Source organism: Rhizophagus irregularis, chromosome 21 (genome assembly GCF_026210795.1).
Source record: "Rhizophagus irregularis chromosome 21, complete sequence".
Classification (NCBI taxonomy): domain Eukaryota; kingdom Fungi; phylum Glomeromycota; class Glomeromycetes; order Glomerales; family Glomeraceae; genus Rhizophagus; species Rhizophagus irregularis.
This window is the reverse complement of record NC_089449.1, coordinates 2,048,067-2,069,975: the sequence shown is the minus strand read 5'-3', so window position 1 is coordinate 2,069,975 and position 21,909 is coordinate 2,048,067. Positions and strand designations below refer to the sequence as shown.

At 31.4% G+C, this 21,909-nt stretch overlaps 5 protein-coding genes across 7 annotated transcripts; 4 read left to right on the top strand and 1 right to left on the bottom strand.

The window, feature by feature from the left end:
• Positions 1–112: 112 nt before the first annotated feature.
• On the top strand, positions 113–2,210 carry OCT59_013892 (uncharacterized protein; the record flags this gene model as incomplete). The annotated part of the gene is made up of 6 exons (XM_066141821.1): positions 113–115; positions 186–891; positions 976–1,256; positions 1,330–1,499; positions 1,563–1,804; positions 1,885–2,210. The coding sequence occupies 6 exons, from the start codon at positions 113–115 to the stop codon at positions 2,208–2,210; spliced, it is 1,728 nt and encodes a 575-aa protein (XP_066001915.1).
• Positions 2,211–6,584: 4,374 nt separating this feature from the next.
• OCT59_013891 (uncharacterized protein) lies at positions 6,585–8,426 on the top strand (the record flags this gene model as incomplete). The annotated part of the gene is made up of 6 exons (XM_066141819.1): positions 6,585–6,803; positions 6,880–7,062; positions 7,134–7,218; positions 7,295–7,509; positions 7,592–7,768; positions 7,851–8,426. 6 exons carry the CDS (start codon positions 6,585–6,587, stop codon positions 8,424–8,426), a joined length of 1,455 nt encoding a protein of 484 aa, XP_066001914.1.
• A 3,072-nt stretch (positions 8,427–11,498) lies between these two features.
• On the top strand, positions 11,499–14,025 carry OCT59_013890 (uncharacterized protein; the record flags this gene model as incomplete). 3 transcript variants are annotated; one of them, XM_066141818.1, is made up of 4 exons in its annotated part: positions 11,499–11,898; positions 12,001–12,080; positions 12,144–12,598; positions 12,660–13,890. In XM_066141818.1, the coding sequence occupies 4 exons, from the start codon at positions 11,499–11,501 to the stop codon at positions 13,888–13,890; spliced, it is 2,166 nt and encodes a 721-aa protein (XP_066001913.1). The 3 variants fall into 3 exon arrangements, with proteins under 3 accessions (XP_066001913.1, XP_066001911.1, XP_066001912.1); XM_066141817.1 differs by lacking the exons at positions 11,499–11,898; positions 12,001–12,080; positions 12,144–12,598 and adding an exon at positions 13,955–14,025 and having other exon boundaries at positions 13,732–13,876; XM_066141816.1 differs by lacking the exons at positions 11,499–11,898; positions 12,001–12,080; positions 12,144–12,598 and having other exon boundaries at positions 13,645–13,890.
• Positions 14,026–15,186: 1,161 nt separating this feature from the next.
• On the top strand, positions 15,187–15,411 carry OCT59_013889 (uncharacterized protein; the record flags this gene model as incomplete). The annotated part of the gene is made up of 1 exon (XM_066141815.1): positions 15,187–15,411. The coding sequence occupies one exon, from the start codon at positions 15,187–15,189 to the stop codon at positions 15,409–15,411; it is 225 nt and encodes a 74-aa protein (XP_066001910.1).
• A 3,843-nt stretch (positions 15,412–19,254) lies between these two features.
• Positions 19,255–21,046, bottom strand: OCT59_013888 (uncharacterized protein). The gene is made up of 3 exons (XM_066146193.1): positions 21,007–21,046; positions 19,842–20,924; positions 19,255–19,772 (listed from the first exon to the last, which is right to left on the bottom strand). Exons 2-3 carry the CDS (start codon positions 20,554–20,556, stop codon positions 19,450–19,452), a joined length of 1,038 nt encoding a protein of 345 aa, XP_066001909.1. The 5' UTR covers positions 20,557–20,924; positions 21,007–21,046; the 3' UTR covers positions 19,255–19,449.
• Positions 21,047–21,909: the final 863 nt, after the last annotated feature.

Below are 21,909 nucleotides of genomic sequence, written 5' to 3'. Positions count from 1 at the left end.
TAACACGTACCTATCTCTGGTATAAATTTTATTTCGTTTCTGCTCTTAGTTGTTTAAAAAAATAGGATCAGCTACTATATATATCTTTTAATTATACAAACAATTAAGGAAAATGGTAAATTGCAAAAAGAAATAGTTATTTTTAACTAAAAGAATTTATTTCTGATATTTTTTTTTACTATTAGGATGAAGAGAAAACCTTTTTTAAAGATATTGGTAATTCTTTACTAACAAAAAGGTCAAAAAAAACTGAGGCACTGCAAAAACTTATGCATATCCGACCTGATCTTAAAGGAAAATCAGTTTATTTTTTTCCAACGTTAGATAGATATTTTGAAGGCATATTAATGTTTGATGCGAAAGAAAAAAAAGCCTATGTATATAGTGTAAAAAATGATCGCAAATATGAGACTTTTTTTAAGTGGATGATTGGATTAAAAAATCAAAAATTATTCAAAGGAAAAAAATCGTCTCTTACAACTATTTTTTTGGAATCCAATCCTACCAGTCCATCAATTGCATCAATTTTACGCGAGTCAGATTATCCTTTATATTGGAAATCATCTATGCTTATGAGTCTTGAAGATATTTTCATGTTAATTCAAGAAAATATTTTGCTGGGAGGAAAGTTTGCTGAAATTACAGCACAGAAGATTAATGGGGGTCTTGAACTTTATTTTTTTAAAAAAGAAGGCAAATCACTAGAAAAAAAAATATTATTTATAGCAAAAGGTATTTTACTTGAATATGAAGTATATATTCTTAATCATGTATTGCAAGGAACGCATCTTCCCTTTCCAGTTAAGGCAGGGAAAAGGACTCTCAATGATATAAAAGATCTTATTCAATATGTTTTTTCTCTTAATATTTGTTATGGACAAAGTACCACTGGTAATTTAAAACTAAATTATTATTTTTTTTTGTTTTATGTATATTCTTACTTGTATTATTTAACAAATATCTTTAAAATTAAAGGTTTGGAAGATGTAACATATGTACGAGGAACTCAACTAGTTAATAATGCACAAAACTCTAGTAAAGAACATACTCCTTTCGCTTTTTTAGAAAAACAAGGTCAGCCCGATGAAGCATATCGGCATGTAGATTGTATGTTTATAGTGAAAAGTAAGAATAAAAATATATGTGAGAATTGTGAAAAATTGAAAAAGACAATGCAACAAATTCACCGAAGAATTTTAACTGGTAAAAATTCTATAAAAGTTATACATGCATCCAAAAATCTTCTTATAGAAAAAGTCAAAGAACAAAGAAAAAGTTATTAAAGTGCAAAGTATGAAAATTTCTAATATAAAAAAATATTTGGAAAAGAGAGTAGAAAAGGAAGAAGTAAAAATATCAGATGAGATGGCAAGCGTTGTTCATGATGTTACTAAAAATATTACTAGCAAAAATACAGATATTTCACATTTTCATCCTATTTTTGAGGAACTTATTCGTATTCAAACAGGAAAATCAAATGGAACAAGATATCATCCAATGTAAGAATTAAATAAAACTAATTAAAATCTACAAAATAATAACTTAATTTTATTGTTTTACAGGTTTTTACGTTGGGCCATATCAGTTTATAGCAAATCTGGACATGCGGCTTATAGTGCAATGAAAACAATTATGCGTTTACCATCAATATCTACACTTAAAAGTTATATAAACGAAAATGAACAATGTTCGGGATGGCAAAACAAAATTGTTAGTCAGATATTAGCAAATTTAACAGCAAACAATATTTGGGGATATGGACAGGTAGGGTTTTTTTCACATGACTCTTTTAAAATTCAAAAAGGTAAGTCATTTATTCCTAAATATATATAAAAATCTATCATATTTAAATAGATCTTAAATTTTACAACTTTAATAATATAGGTCTTCTTTGGGATCAACGTAAAAATTGTTACGTTGGTTATTTGGACTTTGAAAATGAAATGCAAGAATATAAAGAATTTGCTATACAATGTCAAAATGAAGTTGAATTTTCAACAGAAAAAAATTATTCACCAAATTCATTTGATCAAAAATATGGACTTGCAACTCAGATTCATCAATTTGTTTGGCATTCAATAACACATAATTTTTCCTTTCCTATAGCCTATTATGGCATTAATAATATAACGGCACACAACTTAAATACTTTAATTTTTGATCTTGCAGCAAAATTAGAATGTGTGGTATACAGTCAACTCCCTCTATAGTCACTCCCGTTATAGTCACATTCTACTATATAGTCACACCAGTTGAATGTTCAAAACACTTTATTATTAAAATCTATCCTATATAGTCACAATCTATCTATAGTCACTATCACACCTATCCTCAAAAATCTTATATAAAAAAGAACCGTTTATAATCACAGTTATATAAAGAATATATTAAATAACTTGGCATCTAATAATCGTACAAAGATGTACCATAGCTTGTTAGAATCGTCTCACTGAGACGAATCGAATGGTGGTAGTTTTATCCTTTTACTTTGCTAGTGTTTACGGCCAGACCACCCATTGCCTCTTATTATTTACTAATCTCTGCTTGTGTCCCCTATCATCTTCTGGGTACCATAATACCGAGTACTTAATTCCTCAGGAACAGCACCACTTAGAAGACATCCCCCATTGGGCCATTTTAGGCTGATCTGAAGCTAGGTACACGCCGCCTACTCATCCTTAATCCATTGCATGATACTGGTACTCAATTTATTTTACGACCTTTAGAGAGCACCTACATCAGGAAGTCAAATGACTGTTGTGCATCATAATGTATATCACATCCAGATGTTCACTATTATTTCGGTAATATTCATTAACGATGCGTCACTATCAATTCATTATTTAATAATTTACATTTTAACATTGTTAAATTTTATATATGTTGCAATGTTTATTATATATACATTGAATATAATTTTTCACGCTTGTACATTGGTTTTACATAATTTTTAATGTCATTTCCTAGAAATTAAAACATAAAAGTATTGACCAAATATTCATTGTTTTTTTCAAATCGTGGTATTATATGAATAGGTTCTACAACTGAATCTACTGGTATAAATTCATATTGAGAAGTAAGTTTTATCCATGGACAATCATACAAGTTCAGCCTATTTTTGTATTTATAATCATACCACCTTACTAGTGCTAAATAAAATGCTTCATTAAATGAAGAAATCTTGACCGAACATAATATTAATACCTATAAAACTTAATTAGGTTTTGTAATTATAATAAATTTATAATTTTTGTAAAAACTTACTTTTCCAAAACACAATCCATCATATGTAGTGTAATCTTCGATTTCATTACTATCCATATTAATCGAAACATTATCAAAAATAGGCTGACCATACCAATTAGAATTTGCACGAACCGTATCCCCACTAGATATCACCGCAGATCCATACCATTTAACAGATATGATTAAATGGGTTGTAATAAATTCCGCCAAATTGATTAGATCAAAGAATTTATCTAAAGTTGGTAAAAATTGATTAAATGCCTCCAATGCTTCTGGTGCTAAAGTAGTTGTATTTCGATATGATGAAACAAATTTATCAAATGATGATAATTCAAAAGTGAAAATTTTTCCATTCATCACAGATGTATTTTGTTTAACATTAGATCCAACTGGCTTTGAAAATTGAAACAAGTAATTGATTATATTCTGTCTTCGTACCTAAAATTATTAATCATCAGTATCATAATATTATAGTAAATTAATTATTAATTTAGGTGATAACTTACCGTATTTAGCATTTGTAATGTTGCATCACGTCGATTACTTATTCTGTATGGATTTTTGACCCATTTTTTATGAAGTGATTCATACGTTTCAGTCACAAAACCATTAATAGCGCCATGCTCTTTAATTGCATCAATGACGCGATACATCCAATTATGTAGTTTCGGTAACTGCATTTGTGATGGTGAATATGGTGATAATAATTTTATGAACCCTTTTGCCCAATTAATTATAAGTGTCTATAGAATATAAATAGGTTAATATATTAATACCATCAAATATATATAAGTTTTATTATTATATACTGTACCTTAAAAATTTCTAGGTCTGATTCTGTAAATTCATCTTTACGTGAAAAGATATACATTTGGTTCCAATTGACATATAAATTAACCAACTGTTTGTCCATATTATCAGCTTGATGTGTTGTATAATTAGACTTGTGAAGTTTAATAATAATACCATCAACAACAAATACAAGTTGTCGCATCATTGATCGAAATTCTTCGGCCGTAAATCTTTTAATATTACCAAGCCTATATTTAAATAATTTAAGTCCTGAAAAACGTGGGATTTTTGCTAATCTATCATCAAATTCTATTACGCCATCTGAGCCACACCATTCTGCCAATAAATCTCGTGTATATTCAACTTGATATTTATATAAGCCCAGATCCAGGTGATGCATTCTATCAGGCATACGTTCGATATATATTAATGTTTCGCCTGATATGTATATATATTAAAGATAATTATATAATAATATCCCACAATTAAATTTGAATGATAATACTTACGGTAATGTCCAAAAAATATTTTTCATGTTATGGAGTGAATATTTTGTAGCATCACCATTATTTAATACATTTTGCATCATTATTGGAGTGCGTAATTGAATTGTTGAGTGATCAATTAATGGGTTATTAAACTCGTCTCTTAATGTTATACATGTATAACATGGCATATTGCAGTTAGGGGAGCTATAAGTTAATGTTAAAGAGTGATGCTCTGGCATATCTCCGAGTAATTCAGATAAAAATGGATAACACCATATGATACCATTGTCAGTACGTAAATCAAAACTTCCTGATCTGATCGGTTCAATGAGAACTTCTAGTGAACGCTGAAAAAGATAATGCTTCACCATAGAACAGTCCTTCCGTTTCTTAAATTCATTTGTTTCTTTTATCCTAGGTAAATATGCTAATAAAGCTTTTGCATCTGGTTTACTTCGACGCCAATTAGGAATGTTGCCTAAGGTCAGATATATGGGATGCTCTGATTAAGGTTGCTTGTCTAAACCTCTTCAAAATCCTACGATTAGTTTCGTCAAAATTTTACTATAAATTTATTATAGTTTTGGCAGAGTTTCGGCAGTTTCGGCATTTATAATAAGTTTTGGCAGTTTCGCCTTTCTCCAAAGTTTTGCCAGTTTTTTAATATAACTTTAATATAGTTTCGGCAGAATTTCGCTTTTCGGCGAAACGCCATCTTGCCTAAACCCCTAGGTTTCGGCAAGCAACCTTAGCTCTGATGTCTTACCGAGAACATCACATGTTGTAGCGTCTGAATAGAGGATGATATAAAGTACTTTGGAATTTTCGCTAATTGATGACTGAGCCCGACCCCACCATTCGCTATTATATTGTTCTCCGTAACATCTTTCATTTTCACCATTAATATTTGTCAGGTACTTCGGCATAAAATCAAACACACAATGTTTAAATATATCTTCATTACTTAACAACTCTTTGATGGTATCATAAATTGTTCGATGATAAAGTATATATTGTTTTTGGTTATATTCCATGATAACCGTTTTTTTATATAAAATATGAGGAATTTGCATAGAATCTAATAATTTTCGTGCAGCTTTGGCATTTGAAGGTAGAATAGCCGTTGAATCCATATGAAAATTATTGAATAAACTAATAATATCATTCGCAACAGAATCAGAAAGGTTATGTTTGGTAAGCAAATGTACAAAAGCTTCATATGCTGAATTCGGAAATGATGGTATTGCATTATTTGTTTCTTGAACTTTTTGAGCTGTTCTAACATCTAGAACCGTTAAAATAGACGAACTTACAACCGTTGGAAATAATAATGTATAATTTTGGTAATATTGGTCTTCAGTTTCAACAAAAATATTATCTATTTCATCATTACTTTCAATGTCACTTTGAATTTCTTTCTCACTTATATTTTCGTCAAAAATTAGCAGCTCATCATCCTGTAATACAGAAACGTGTTATAAGATTTGTGCAACTATATAACGATTATAACGATAAATTTCTTAAAAAAATATATATATACTTTACCTTCCAAGCATCATGAACATTTATGTCTGAAATTTGTTCTTCACACGGAGTAATAATGTCGTTAATTAAGATAGGTGAGAGAGCGGGTCCTTGTTTGTTATTTCTGGCGACAACTGGCTCACTTATATTAGTACTTTCTTCACGTGTTAAATTATTTTCGTCTAGGTACATCTGGTCTCGATGTGACTGAAGGTGATTTCGATAAGCTCCACGTCTACTAAATGATCGTGGACAGTATTTACATTGGAATATATTTTTTTTATATCCTTTCTTAGTTGTTGACATGATTAATTTTACGGTATATTTTGTCTTTATCTCAAGAATTTTTACGTTATTTTAACTTGTTGAATTATTGTCTACGTATATATAAATATATATATGTATATCAATTGTGTGATTAGTAATAGACTTTTTGATCAATTAATTGATTTATCATTATATTTTAAATATTAAATAGTCGATATGATACTCCTTTTTTTTTTTATTTTTTTTTAACAATTTTTAACAAAAACCATGTCATCTCGTAAAAACAAAAAGATTCCACCATCTAAAAAAAATTCTCCAAACAATGCACCATCTAAAAAAAATTCTCCAAACAATGCACCGTCTAAAAATATTCTTCCAAACAATACACCATCTAATAATATTTCTCCAAACAATGCACCATCTAATAATATTGATCCTTTAACAGCTTTCGCACCTAATAGAAATCTTCGATCTGCTTCTCGAAAGGTAAATAATAATGTTGTTATTTCATAAATAAGAAAAAACAATTATTCATTTCGCTAATAATTAACATTTATTATAGGTGCAAAAACAACCAGTTTTACCATCAAATAATAATAAAGATGATAATAACAATGGTTCAGTTTTGAATAACACTAGCAATATAAATCGTAAAGCGTCAAGATCCGAATCTAGCGGACTCAGCGGTAGAACATCATCTGAATCCATTAATAGGACGTTATCGACTTCAACTTCTGGCTTTAAGGTGAATGTTAATTTAACTATAATTATACTAATTTATAATTTACCGACATTTCATCGTATATTTTTATTTAGAATGTTTTTGTTTTAATTAATGATGAAGAACAAGAGCATCATTCCAAAAGAAAGAGCAGTGTGGATATTAATAATATAACAAAATGTAAGTATTAACAAAACAATTTTTCATAATTTTTAATATTATTTTCGGTAACTATAGTATTATTAATTTTATACAGTGCCCCGGCTAAATGAAAAAGATGTTAATTTGTTATGTAAGGCGTTGCAGTATTCTAAGAGTGCGTACGAAGAAGCAATAGCGGCCAAGGAAGCCGCAATTCGCACGGAACTTGCTATTAATGAATTCATAAAAGAATGGAAAAATACTTCTGAAGAGAAAGTTGATTATAATGACAACAAAGATCCGGGAAAAAAAAAAGTGTTTTGGTACAGTGTAAGTAAATATGTTCATAACTGGTTTATTATTTTCAAATTCTTTTCTCTAGTAACTATTATCCTACTTTTTTACAATTTAGAATACCTTGGTTAAATCGTGCAATGATCTTTTCCAAACTGACAAAAATCCTACAGATGAAAGTATGCGGGAAGCAATTTATACAGCTTTAGTTAATGAACATCCAGATGAAGTTGAAAAAATAGAAAAGACTAAAGATGGATGGTTCAGGTATTGGACCGAAGTATTGCAATCACCGGTAACTTGTTTCTATCATACTTGATTATAATTATAGATTATTTACATCAAAAAACTACAATATAAAAATTTTATTATTACAGGCTCGTTATGAATTTCGTATTAAACGCGCCAATTATGTTCGAAAAATTAAAAATGCAACGATGAATGTATTTGGCAAAGTATTTATCGGGGATTATCCAGGTCATAAGGCATCACCTTCAGAAGTATTAGCCTGGAAAACTTCTAAAAATGCAAGATGGGCGTATGAAAATCTTTGGAACGGCGTAGATGAAAGTGGCAATGATCCTTGTGATACTTATATTAGCTGTATCACTAAAGAAGTTCTGAAATCTAATGAACGTACTAGTAATAACTGTTTGTTTATTATAGCTATTGTAGATTTAATGTTTGATCCTAACATTCAGACTACAGTACTCTCTGGTGAATCAATAATTAAATGTATGGCTGAAAAAGCCAAAGCTAATGAGGATATGGAATTACAACAGAAATCCAATGAATTAGACGATGAGGAAGCCGAGAATGAAAATGTTGAAAATGATGAAATTGCCAAAGATAGGAATGCCGATGATGAAAATGCCGATGATGAAAATGTCGATGATGAAAATGCCGATGATGAAAATGCTGAGGATGAAAATGCTGAGGATGTAGATATATAATTAACGTATGTTGGTAATTTTAGTCATGTTATTTATTAAATACTTATTGAATATGCACTAATATATTATTCATCAGTATAAAAAAGATATGAATATGAGGTCTATACTGATAGAGTAAGTATTTCACAATTTAAAAGAATGGCTGTATAGTGGAACTAAAAGGACATTACACAAATTCAATAATAAATTTAAGCGTACAAATAGATATGTAGCATAATTTTTAATGTATAAAAATGTATAATGCAAAATATAATAAATCTGATGTTTACTTAATAATTATTCGTAATGTATATTACTAATTTTTTGATGTTTATTGCTTAAATATTCATTGGATGTACTGACGAATGGTCCGATATACATACATTTTTTTGATGTTTATTAAAAGATTGATGTACTTTGAAATGTACATCATTTTTAAAACTTCCTGATGTACTTTCATGGAGGACTTTCGACAGGTAACATCAACCATCCAGTACCCTTCCATACCACCATTTTAGGTACTAAGTCTCACTCAAAGGCCACTACAGCCCGCGATTACCCAGCACCAATAGTACAGTTGTTTACCCCTGCCGGTATACTTTGTAGTGACCACTCGACAGGAAGTAGCAGGCATCTGTCCAGGATCACCCTTGCGGTGGGTATCAACCACTCAGGGAATACCAACCAGAACCCAAAGAGTAGGGAATCGAACCCTATAACCACGCACCTGCTACGTTCGCACGAACACCTTGCTTGGTCTAGGACCTAACAGAAGTCAAACTACCACTAAGACATCGCACCCTCAGCTTTACCATCTAGGACGACCATCTAGCCATTACTGACCCCAAGTGGTATCGTAGAGTGACCACCCGGACAGGAAGTCCCCCCAGGTATAGTAGTGACCTTAAGGACAGGACTGCGCGACATGCCAATGGCTCGCTAGGGAACGTTAGAGGCTTGTGACCGCCCTATTGAAATGTGCAGCCTAACTGTACACACTAATTCACCATGATGCAGTCCAACTACACTAATCCCTGTACCTTCACGCTATTGGTTGTAGCGTCGCGAGTAAAATTCGTTTAATTTCCGTGATCGGCGGAATTGAACCTGCGGACCTCACCGTCTCGAGGCTTAATGAGGTCTCGTGACTAACCACTGAGATAGGGTGATCAACCCTAGTTTTATCCTTTTACTTTGCTAGTGTTTACGGCCAGACCACCCATTGCCTCTTATGAGACTAACTCTAACGTCTGGTCCTATCATCTTCATGGGCACCATAATACCGAGTACTTAATTCCTCGGGAACAGCACCACTTAGAAGACATCCCCCATCGGGCCATTTTAGGCTGATCTGAAGCAGTACACGCCGCCTACTCATCCTTAATCCATTGTATGATACTGGTACTCAATTTATTTTACGACCTTTAGAGAGCACCTACTTTCATGGAGGACTTTCGACAGGTAACATCAACCATCCAGTACCCTTCCATACCACCATTTTAGTACTAAGCCTCACCTCAAAGCGCCACTACAGCCCGCGATTACCCAGCACCGATAGTACAGTTGTTTACCCCAAGTGGTATACTTTGTAGTGACCACTCGGACAGGAAGTAGCAGGCATCTGTCCAGGATCACCCCTTATGGTGGGTATCAACCACCAGGGATCACCAACCATGGACCCAAAGAGAGGGGAATCGAACCCCATAACCAAGCTACCTGTTCTGCGCACGAACACCTTGGTTGGTCTAAGACCTAACAGAAGGTCAAACTACCACTAAGACATTGCACCCTCAGCTTTACCATCTAGGACGACCATCTAGCCATTACTGACCCCAAGTGGTATCGTAGAGTGACCACCCGGACAGGAAGTCCCAGTATAGTAGTGACGCCAAGGACAGGACTGCGCACATGCCAATGGCCTCATAGGGAACGTTAGAAGGACACCATGACCCTTAGTTGAAATGTGCGGCCTAACCGTACACACTAGTTCACCATGATGCAGTCCAACTACACTAATCCCTGTACCTTCACGCTATTGGTTGTAGCGTCCGCAGTAAAATTCTTTTTTATTTCCGTGGTCATGGGAATCGAACCTGCAACCTCACCATACTCAGGCTTAATGAGGGTCTCAGTGACTAACCACCAAGATAGGGTGACCAACCCTAGTTTTATCCTTTTACGATCACTGGCTGATGAGTTATTCAACAAAATGTTAAGCATTGGCATTATTATATTCCTTGATTTACGTTTACTGCGCCATTTAACATTTTGCTAAATATCTCGGTACCTAGTGATTGTAAAAAGACGATTAATAGCTCGTTGGAATCGCCTCATCAAGACGAATCGAATGGTGGTAAGCTCATCTCTCTATGATCAATATTGACAGAGTTACTACTTAAAAACTATTTAATATTTTTTAATTTCGGAAATTGATCTAGTGATTGGATTTCGATGTATTTTATACCATTAGATTCGTCGCATCAAGACGAATCGAATGGTAGTAAGATCGTCTCTCTAGGATCAATATTGGCAGAGTTATTACACAAAAACCATTAATATTTTTTTAATTTTGGAAATTAATCTAGTGATTGGATTTCGATGTATTTTATACCATTAGAACCGTCTCATCAGGACGAATCGAATGGCGGTAAGATCATCTTTCTATGATTAATATTGGAGGAGTTACGATACAATAAAGTTTTAGGTATAATTTTGGCCAAAATTATGTTAATTTTTGGCCAGAATTATGATATACTAATATAAGAAATTTTTTATATAGTCACATCTCTTTATAATCACCAAATATGGACTGTCCCAAATGTGTGACTATAAAGAGAGTTGACTGTATATACAATTGGTTCAATATGTGATGGAGCGGGAGAAAACAGACAACACATAAAAAGTTTTGATTGGTATGCATCAAAATGGTCTTCAGGTGATATTGTTGAAGTTAATTTTAATAAAATCAGAAATTATTTTCATACTGCAAAGATTATAGATAGTAATCTTGAAAAAATAAAATTTACTGTGCATCGGCTAAATTCTAATAATTCTGAAAAGGTTACAATTGAATGATCTTTTATTCACCCATCAATGCCATCTAAATTGAAATGGAGAGTTAATGATCTGTGTGAATTTAAAAGTCCAAAAGATAAACAATGGCATTTAGGAAAAATTACCCATTTTGATCCAATTACATCAATATTTACTGTAGAAATTTCTGGAATTACAGAAGGAATACTTGCTAAAGAAGGATGGCAAGTTTTTGATTATCATATTAGTGAATTTTTACGACCTGTTTATGATAGCCAAAAACTTTCAGTAAGTCATAAAGCAATAAATCCAATTACTGGCGAAGACTGGTTTTTTATTAGCGATCCAACTCATGTCTTTAAAAAGCTTAGAAATAATTTATCAAAAAGTCATATAGGCGAAAAAAATGCTAGAGAAATTATATTTAATAAAAAAGAAATTAGTTGGAAACATATAAAAGGTGTATATGAACATACGAATAAGCATGCAACAGCAAAAGCTACAAAGCTTACAAAACGCCACATATGGCTTACATCATGAAGTAAAATGCGTGTTGATTTAGCAGAACATACATTGTCAAAAGAAGTCGAAGATGCATTGAGATCTATTAAAGAGCTTAAAGATATTTTAAAAGGAACTAGAGTAAGCAAATTGTAAAATTTAAAGCATTAATTTTAGAATGAAAATTAATATTTTTTTTCAAAGCATTTTATTAGATACTCACGAAAATATTGGCAAATAATGCATAGTAAAATCAACTTTAAGTCTTTAAAGGACCCACGTATTGATACTTTAAAAGAAATTCGTGATTGGTTTATATGTGGTAATAAACAAAAAACAGAGTCTAAGGAGTGGATTTCACTACAATGTCAATTTAATTTGATTTTATCAATTAACGGCTTTCTTGAAATGCTTGAATATATCTTAAAAAAATATCCAAATTCAATGGTCCAGCCAAGGCGCATTTCACAAGATGTACTTGAAGGACTTTTTGGTGTTATTCGCGAAATTGGTGGAGATTCATCTACACATACGCTTAAGTCTTATGGTTATGCTCTAAACAAATGTCAAGTAGTAGCATTAGTTTCATCTGAAGTGAAAAGTATTAATTATGGAAAGGCTGATGGTACTGAAACTGGTATTACTACTTTAACTAGAAGGTAAGTGGTTTAAAATTAATATTAAAATATTAAAATCTTGTTTAAAATATTTTTTAATTAGAGATTATCGAAAAGAAAATCAAGATAATAATAAAAAAAATAATTATATACATCAAAAGTACAATTCCCGTTTAGAACAATTATCACCTATTTCTCATGATGTCTTTGAAAGCCTTCTTGTAGATGATTTGATAATGGGAAAAATCAATATTCCATTAGGATCCCATGATAAAAATGTTGAACAGGAAAACTCTAGAATTTTTCACCTCCAAAATGAACGTTATAATCTTATAGAAGCCATTTTTTATGAGGATTCTATTGATGAATTATTGCAAAAATGGCAAAATATAGTTAGAAAAATGGCCCATAATGCTGTTCCAAAAAAGATAGGAGTTCAATGGTTAGCTAGCTGGAATTCTCACCTTGAAATTAGCCTCAATAACTTTCAATGTTCAGGAAGTTGGTATCAAGATTTTCTTGTAACGGCTAATTTGAATGGTTCTTCAACTCAAAGGCTTGTTGCATACATGCTTTTACAAAAAGTAATCAAATTTACATTTAGTAAAAAAACAGAAAAAACTCATCTTACAGCTAATCAATATCTGATACCCGAAAAAATTATTGTCCTGGAACCTGCAGAAGTGTCAAAATTCTCCTATATTGTTGGATGGATCGTTTATAAGCTAACTAAAAGTGATAATGCAACAAAATCACATCCTAAATTTGAAACCATCTATGCTTACCTTATGTCTTTAAATTCGGAACAAGTTGTTTATAAGCAAGATGTTCAATCTCAAACAACAAATATAATTCCAGGCCAAGAATTCCTACAATTTATGTATAAGATGGAATCATTGATCTTTCAATTATTTGAAAAACACAAAGAGTTTGGTCCAAACATCCTTCAATACATACATAATAGTTTACTATGCAATATACCATTATTAGAATCTTTTAACATACTTCTTAATACGTCTACATGTCAAAAATTGGAGTTAAAAGATGATGTTAAAAATTGTCTTTATGAACGTATTGTTTCTACCTATATGAAGAGTAGACAAAAATCTTGGCGAAGATTTAATGATCTTATTCCTGAAAAAGGTACTTCAAGTCTTCGAGAAAATCTTAAATCTATGCGTAATAATAACCAAATCAAAAATAAACATACGTTAAAGAAAACCAGCATTCCGAAAGATCCTGTACTTGGGTTAAAGCAGCTTCAAGTTTGGGCACGGTTAAATGGCGCTGAAGAAGAGTTCACAAAGATATTTTTAGTGAGTGAGTTACAATAGTTACTTTGGGCGTTTGGAAATAATGTAAAAACTGATAAAAAAAAAAAGAATTTAATACCCTTAGTTTTGGATCACCTTAAAAAAGAAACTCCTTTCTCTAAGGAAGCCATACCAAAAGGGCAAATTTTTAAATAAAGTACTTATTAAAAATTAAATAAAAAAGATTTAATAATTTTAAATGAAACGTAGTTATTCAATAAAAAGAAAAGTGGTCTAAGAAAAGCTACAGTGGTTCAATTTCAATAAAAAAACATTCCTCAAATAAAGGACAAACGGGAGACCTTAACTTGTAGGATCAGCTACTTTTCTATGCATATACGTCGAAAAAATTAAAATTTTCATGCAATTTAATATCTATGCTTTGTTTGTGTAACAGAGATTTTAGGCTTCAGTTTTTTCAATACTTTGATCGGGCCTGTGTAACATTTGAGTTAGCCCCCGTTTATTTATCTATCCCCTAGGTTTTATCAAAAACACGTTACACGATCACGTCTAAAAATGTTCCCTGTATTATGTATACAATTAACTTATTCTTTGTATTAAAAATAGTAAATTTTTTTTATACAAACATGTTTATAACTTTGTTTACATATTTTATTAGATTTTTTTAATATGAAAATGTAAATATATATTATATTATATATATATATTAAAAATTAAATATACTATATGAAATATATATCCGACTATTAATAATTTAATACTCTGCTATGCATAATTATATCTGACTATTTAAAAATTATGTTATCAAATAAGCAATAATAAATCTCACATAGGAAAAATTTTTATATGTTGGTTAAGCAAACTCAAAACCTACCTTTATATATATTGTTCGGGGTCCTATTTTTGAGATTTAATTATATTATAATAATATATAAAATAATAACAAAAATATTAAAAAATTATTGTGATATTATTTTGAGTTATTTTTATAGACCTAGATACAATATAATTACAAAATAATAGCAAAAATATAATAAAAACATTTTGATGTATTAAATGTATTTTTGTATAGTGCATATCACCTAAACTCATCAAATAAAATTAGTGATTTCAAAAAGCTAATTACTTGTTGCATCATGTTGGTATAAGGATGATATAATTGATGGAAATAATGATATTTGGCAGCAATCACCTATAACTCTATGTATAAATTCAAATCAAGAACAGAATAATGATCAATACTCAGTGTATAAGTTTGATTATATTAAACAAATTCGTAGTGCTGAATTCTACAATCAAAATTTAAGAGAAATTAACTGTACATAACGAAAATATGGCAAAGCACATGGTTTAATGCGAAAAGCACTTGACACTGCAATTGCCACTAATTCTTATGATGAATTTATAGGTATTTGCCATGGATTTATATCAGATAAACAAGCAATTCTAGAATCAGGTCAGAATATGGAAGAAATCAATTTTAACATTAAAAATCCTATAATTATTACAAAAAAAGGAAGGCCAGCTGGAAGAGCAAAGAGTTGTGTTGAGATTCAAGACCAGCATGCTAGAAAATGACGACATTTACAACCATTAGATGATAATAATCAAATGTCAAATAACAATGCAAGTGGAAGTAATAATAATGAAAAAGACAAGTGAAAGACTTGTCAAAATTGTGAAGAAAAAGGGCATAATAGGGCAACGTGTAAGTTCATTAGTCAGAATGTGTAAATTATTTCAAATATATGTATTGTTGATTGTACATTAGCAAATGGGATGAAATGCTATTTATTCATTAATTAGATCATGTAAATTGCTATCTATTGTATGCATTACAAATTGTATGTTGACTGTATTAATAAAATGAAAATATTTGCTTTGCATTTTGATTGTATCAGTTTTTTCATATTGAAAGTGTCTAAAACTATGCCAATAACATTTCAAAGGCTAATTTACATTTGTAGAATATAAACTTCCATGATTAAGATTGTAATTAGATTACCGGAGGTTAGGATTGTTAGGATTAGTTAGGGTTAGAGTTAGGGTTAGAGTTAGGGTTAGGGTTAGGGTTAGGTTAGGGTTAGATTAGGATTGGGATTAGGGTTAGGATTAGGGATTATGGTTAGGGATTATGGTTAGGCTTAAGGTTAGGCTTAGAGACGTGTAAATTTTTTTTTCAAATGTCTTTACTAACTTTATTATTGTATTCTACTTTCTTATTCAGGTAAAAGCCACTATCAGACTATATCAGTAGAGTTATATATGTGCTAATCACATGACTAGGGAGGAATTTTCCCCCCGGTTAAGATTAGAAATTTTGAAATTTTAATAGGTCATTGATATTTCTAAAAAACAATTGATTCGTATCGGGAAAAGATCGACTCAACTGAATGATTATCAGTTATCTGATCTTTTTTTTATTTCTTTTAGAAACGAATTCGTTCGTTTTTTTTTCAACAATGGGGCGTGTCGTTCATTAAATTTAATATATGATCAACTATTTTTAACTATTTTAAAGAAACAATGACTGAGCAGTCAGGTCAGTCTTTCAGTAGACTTATAGGAATGCAAGAAGTGCGGAAGGTTAGTGTATTTTTTGTTTTTTTTATTTTTATTTTTTTTATTTTTTTCACCTTATTCTTATTTCTTTAGGAACGGGTCTCTTCTCTTGGAACGGCGATTTTGGTGACTACTGAAAATGCGAAAGACACGGAAAGTTAGTATGTTTTTTTTCGTTTTCTTTTTTTAATTTTATTGTTTTTTTCTTTACTTACCTAATTCTTATTTCTTTAGGAACGAGTCTCTTCTCTTGGAACGGCGATTTTGGTGACTACTGAAAATGCGAAAGACACGGAAAGTTAGTATATTTTTTTTCGTTTTCTTTTTTTAATTTTATTGTTTTTTTTCTTTACTTACCTAATTCTTATTTCTTTAGGAACGGGTCTCTTCTCTATAAGACCTATATGCCATTTAGCTTGAGTTGAACATCGTAAAATCTTGTAAAAATGGCGACATGGATATCCATGTGTTATAAGAAGATTAACGTACAACGATGTGATCCATCCACTAACAAAATAACATAATGAGTTTTGGTTCCACAAGATATAATCAATCGCCAAATTTCTAAAATTTGATCCAAACCAATTTTAGAAATGATATCAGTGAGGTGTACTTTAACAACTTCATAGTTGTCTTCCCTCATTCCTTCATTATAATCAGTATTTGTTTGTTCCTATTAAAAAGGCAAATGTGTTAATTAATATGAAATATGAATAAACAAACAATTCTCTAAAGAAATAATAATTACCTGTATTATAGAATCAATAATTGCAACATCCATCTTAAAACTATCATAATAAAAACACTCTTGCATTTGCTTACAAACTAAAAATACCATTGCAGGCATAAGAAATTCCGAAACAACTTTTTCAATGGATTTAAAATATGCTTTAGGAATAGTTGCAAGACCAACTATAGGTATTTGGTCTTTGTATTCTTCTACCCTTGCGTATTCTGATTCCTTGTCAAGTACATATTGGATCTCTTTTACTAATGTTAAAAGAGAACGAACACAATCATGAATTTTGTGATTCAAACTTTCAACTCGTTGAGTGCTATTTGCACCAGCTGTAAATTGATTATTTGTATAACATACAGCCCATTTGTATTTTAAAGGATCCAATTGTTTTCTTATATAATTACCAGCTGATGGATATTTTAATTTCAAATGCTCCCAACGATTTTCAAAAAGTGTTGAAATCAATGTATTCCTACAATGAAAAAATTCTTCTCGAAATGCTTTAAATTCATCTGATTTCAACTTATTCCGAAGATTTTTCTTCAAATTAAGGTCAATATGAAATATACATAAACAATGGATAGTATCTGGAAATTCTAAACTTATTGCATTGGCCATTGCTGGGTCAGAATCAGTAAATACAACTTTCGGTATAAGATCATTAGTACCTTTTTTAATCATACTTAATGCCCAAATGAAACTTTCTTCTGTTTCATCTTCAAGTAATGCAGTTGCAACAAGTCGTGTACGATTACAATTGTCAATAACTGCAAAAAACAAGCCATCATATTATATTTGTTAGTTCGAGACGTAGTGTCAAAAAATAGAACATCATGATAACGCGTCCATAAAAATTGTTGATCCGGTGTCATCCATAATAATCCACACAATCATCATTCAATTCCATCAAATTTAGTTTCTATAAACCAACGTGAGTCATCTGTTTGTTGTGAATATAAAAATTTCATTAAATCCGAAGCATCAAATTCAATTCTTGATGCTAATTTCTTTTTTGAAGCTTGGATGGCATTATATAAATTTTTCTGGTGGATTTTTCTTCCAGGAAACTTTCCTCTTAAGAGCCGAACGATAGTTTGTGCGCCAGTTGTTCCATTTTGTACACAAAAATCTATAAATTGAATCATATCTTCACCAAGCTTACGATATTTAGCAATATTGGTTGAAGGAGAAGGTATCATTTGATGATTGTGTTCATCAACAACAGTAGTGAACGAAATTCTTAAAGAGTTTTTTGGAAGATTTCCATTAACTCTCCACTTACATCCTGTAGCTTTAGACTGGCAATTTCTTTGATCATTTGGATTCAATATCTTTTTTGGTTGATAGTTACCTGCACAACAACATTCCCAACTAATTTTTCGTAGGATTTTATTATCATCATTTTCAGTTCTTTTCCGCCGAATACTGAAACCTTTTTCCAACGCGTAATCATTTAAAAATTTCTCAGCTTCATCCCAAGTTTGAAAAGTTTGTCCTAAAGTCAGGTTTGAAGTTGGATTTTCAATATCATCTTCAGATGAAGAATCGATAATTAGAAAATTTTGATGTTGTTTGTCGTGTAACAATTCAACATTTGTCAAAGTTTCATTTAAAGAAAAATTAGAAATTTTTTCGGTCATCTCTATAATGAGGAGTTGTATAACGAGTAACAAGGAAAGTTTACAAAAAAGTTTATTGTAACACGTAAGGCAAGGTTTTTATATAATGAGGAGTCGTACAACGAGTAACAAGGAAATAAGTTTATTGTAACACGTAAGGCAAAGGTTTTTATATGATTACAAATCATACAAATCACATGAAATCAGTATCACGTGAAGGGAGGAAATTTATTTCCGGTGAAATGTAGTTATTTTCTTAAAATTTTCCGATATAGTTTTATAAATAATAACGGATACCAATATACCTATCATGCCATATCGGACATCATTATAATTTATAACCCGATACCTCATCATTCGACCAATGATACTTCGGACGCTCCAACGGTTCCCGTTTCCTAGTATTTTAATATGCATTGGAAGAAATAAGTTGCGCAAAATATATTGTTTATTTCATGATTTACATTTATACATACATTGTAGCTTGCAATAAATTTATTTATGCTTCATCTAGCGTGATAATGCAGTATGCGCAAAATATATTATTTATTTCATGATTTACATTTTATATACATTGTAGCTTGCAATAAATTTATTTATGCTTCACCTAGCGTGATAATGATAATTGTAATGCCAACGAAATGAAGTGAACAATCACCAATAGTTGATTCAAATTTTCTCTATACATTCAGATGTTTAAAGTTGTAAAATTTTTTTTAATCTTGCTTCTTCCTTGTGCAATTTTGGTGATTTATTATCCACAATCTCACTTAGGCCAAAATCAATAAAAAAGTAACGGCGACTTTTTGGCTCATATAGTATATTTCTTGGGGAAATATCGTTGTGTAAGACGCCAAGATTATGTATTGATCTAAGTTGATTGACTATTAACTCTTTCTCCTTTTTTGTGAGTCTTGCTGGATCAATATGACGGGAGTCCTCAATTAACTGTAACGCTAATGCAAAAAGATATCTGTCATAAATGTAACCTTTATAGAATAAACGTGGAACATCACGACCTAATATTAATATAGCAATAGACAAGTTAATAAATATCTAAAAATATTATGAATGAAAAAAAATTGTACCTTGACATTCTTTCAAAATAGAATATATACGAGCTTCATGATTTAGCGTTTTCATCTCCTCTTGTTGCTTATATGCGTCACAAGTCTTCCATGCTACAACTTGATTATTATAATGCCCAGAAAAAACTTTTCCGAAGGACCCGCCGCCTATGTACTCGCCTACAGTAGTAATTCCAATTGCAACTGATTTACTACTGCTCTCTGATGCTCTCTTCCTCTTTCTTCCTGAAGAAACATAATAATAATCATCATCATCATCAGAGGATTCAGAGTCATCAGGGTAGTAAGGGTCGTCATTATCATCTTGATCATGGTAACTAGAGTCAGAATCATCATCATCATCATCAGATGAAATATCAGCAGTCACTACACGTCTTAATCTATTGCCGACATTATCATTAATGGCAAGTTGGCTAATATAGTAAACGCATTCGCGTAAAGTTGGATCAGTATCAGTGGGTTGAACAACACGAGTAACATACAGGGTGGTTGGAGATGTTTCTTCTCGTTTAAGAAAGTACGTATCGCTATAATTTGATAAAATGCCATAATGGAGGCCATTACAGGCCATTTGACCAAATATCTGCGATAGGATCCTTTTCTTGAATTTAAAACGTAAATCCGTGATTAGGCGCCGGTCGGCAAGTCGATAAATTTGCCAGAAATGATAACCAATTAAGTTAAGATTGTGACGCGTTTTATATTCCACAGGCATCTTGGCCACTGTGAAATTATTAGTGCTTAGAACATGATCAGAAGAGCCCAAAAATCCGGGGGATGTAACTCCAAAACATGCTCCTGGTGGTAATAATGCTTGGACAGGCACTAAAACATTCAAATAAAAACGATCTTTTACATCTCCTTCAAGACTGAGAGGGATATTTAAAGCTGGGTATGTATCAAATTGTCCTCCCGGAGGGGGAAATTGTCTACCAGCAGTAGTAAGTCTGACATTTCGATTGAATCCGGTCCATTCTCTCACTATTTCTGGAAACCGTTGATAAGCAGCTATTGTTGAAGTTGAATTAGAATTTCGCGGGATCCATTGGCAATCTGGAACGGCGCGACCTAGTATTTGACCTGCTGTTTGAGTCATAATAGAAGACTATTAGAAAAGCAAGAAGAAAACTATTGTCCTTTTATGAAAAATAATCATTATATATACATTAATAATTAACTTCTTGATTCAAATTCCGAATCAGTACAATTATGACACTGTGCCCCAAAAAGGTCAGTTTAACAATCAGCAAAAAAAAATCATGAAAATCATTCCTTATATATATATTTCCTGGTGGAAAGGTATTACCTTTTTTGCGTACCGCTTATAGTAAATTTTTTTTGGCCGCCAGTATTTATATTTCGTTTGCGCAGACGATTATCCATATGGTAACTTCGCTTTGTACATACATTTATGTGTGATGTGTATCTGAGAAATATTTTTTATGTAATTCCAGGAATAAAATTATATAGATGATTTGGAATGACTGTATATGGGTCTTCGTAATACCAAACAAACCCTTAAGGCGCATAATTCTTTCTTGAGTTGATCCCGTGCTTGATAAAATTATTCGGGTCCTACTCTATGAAAGAATTCTATATAATTTTCATGCTGTTCTCCTTGCACTTCGATTGCAAAACCATATTCTGGATGAATATATCAAGTAACTCTCGAGAGTATTTAGGTGTTTTTAAGAAATCCGGCCAGCAATTTTTCTGAGTAGTTAGTTACGATTTTACGTCCAACACATATGGGGCACCATGAATATCAATTTTTTACATTTTCAAGTGTTGCATTTCATTCATAATCTCTTGCACATTTCCATCTCAAATGAGGTGAACCATTAATATATTTATTTGAAATACAGTCTCCACCTTTATTAATTGCAACCATCTTAGCAATATTGAGAGTATTCTTAGGCAATATGGACACCATAACCTTTTATTTTTTATGCTATCAAATGATGCAGTCCATCTATGTTCTTTAGTACATTTCCATAGCATAGGTAAATAATTATTAGTATATTTATCTGGAATACACATCCCTCCTCATTGTCTGGCAATTTCTTTT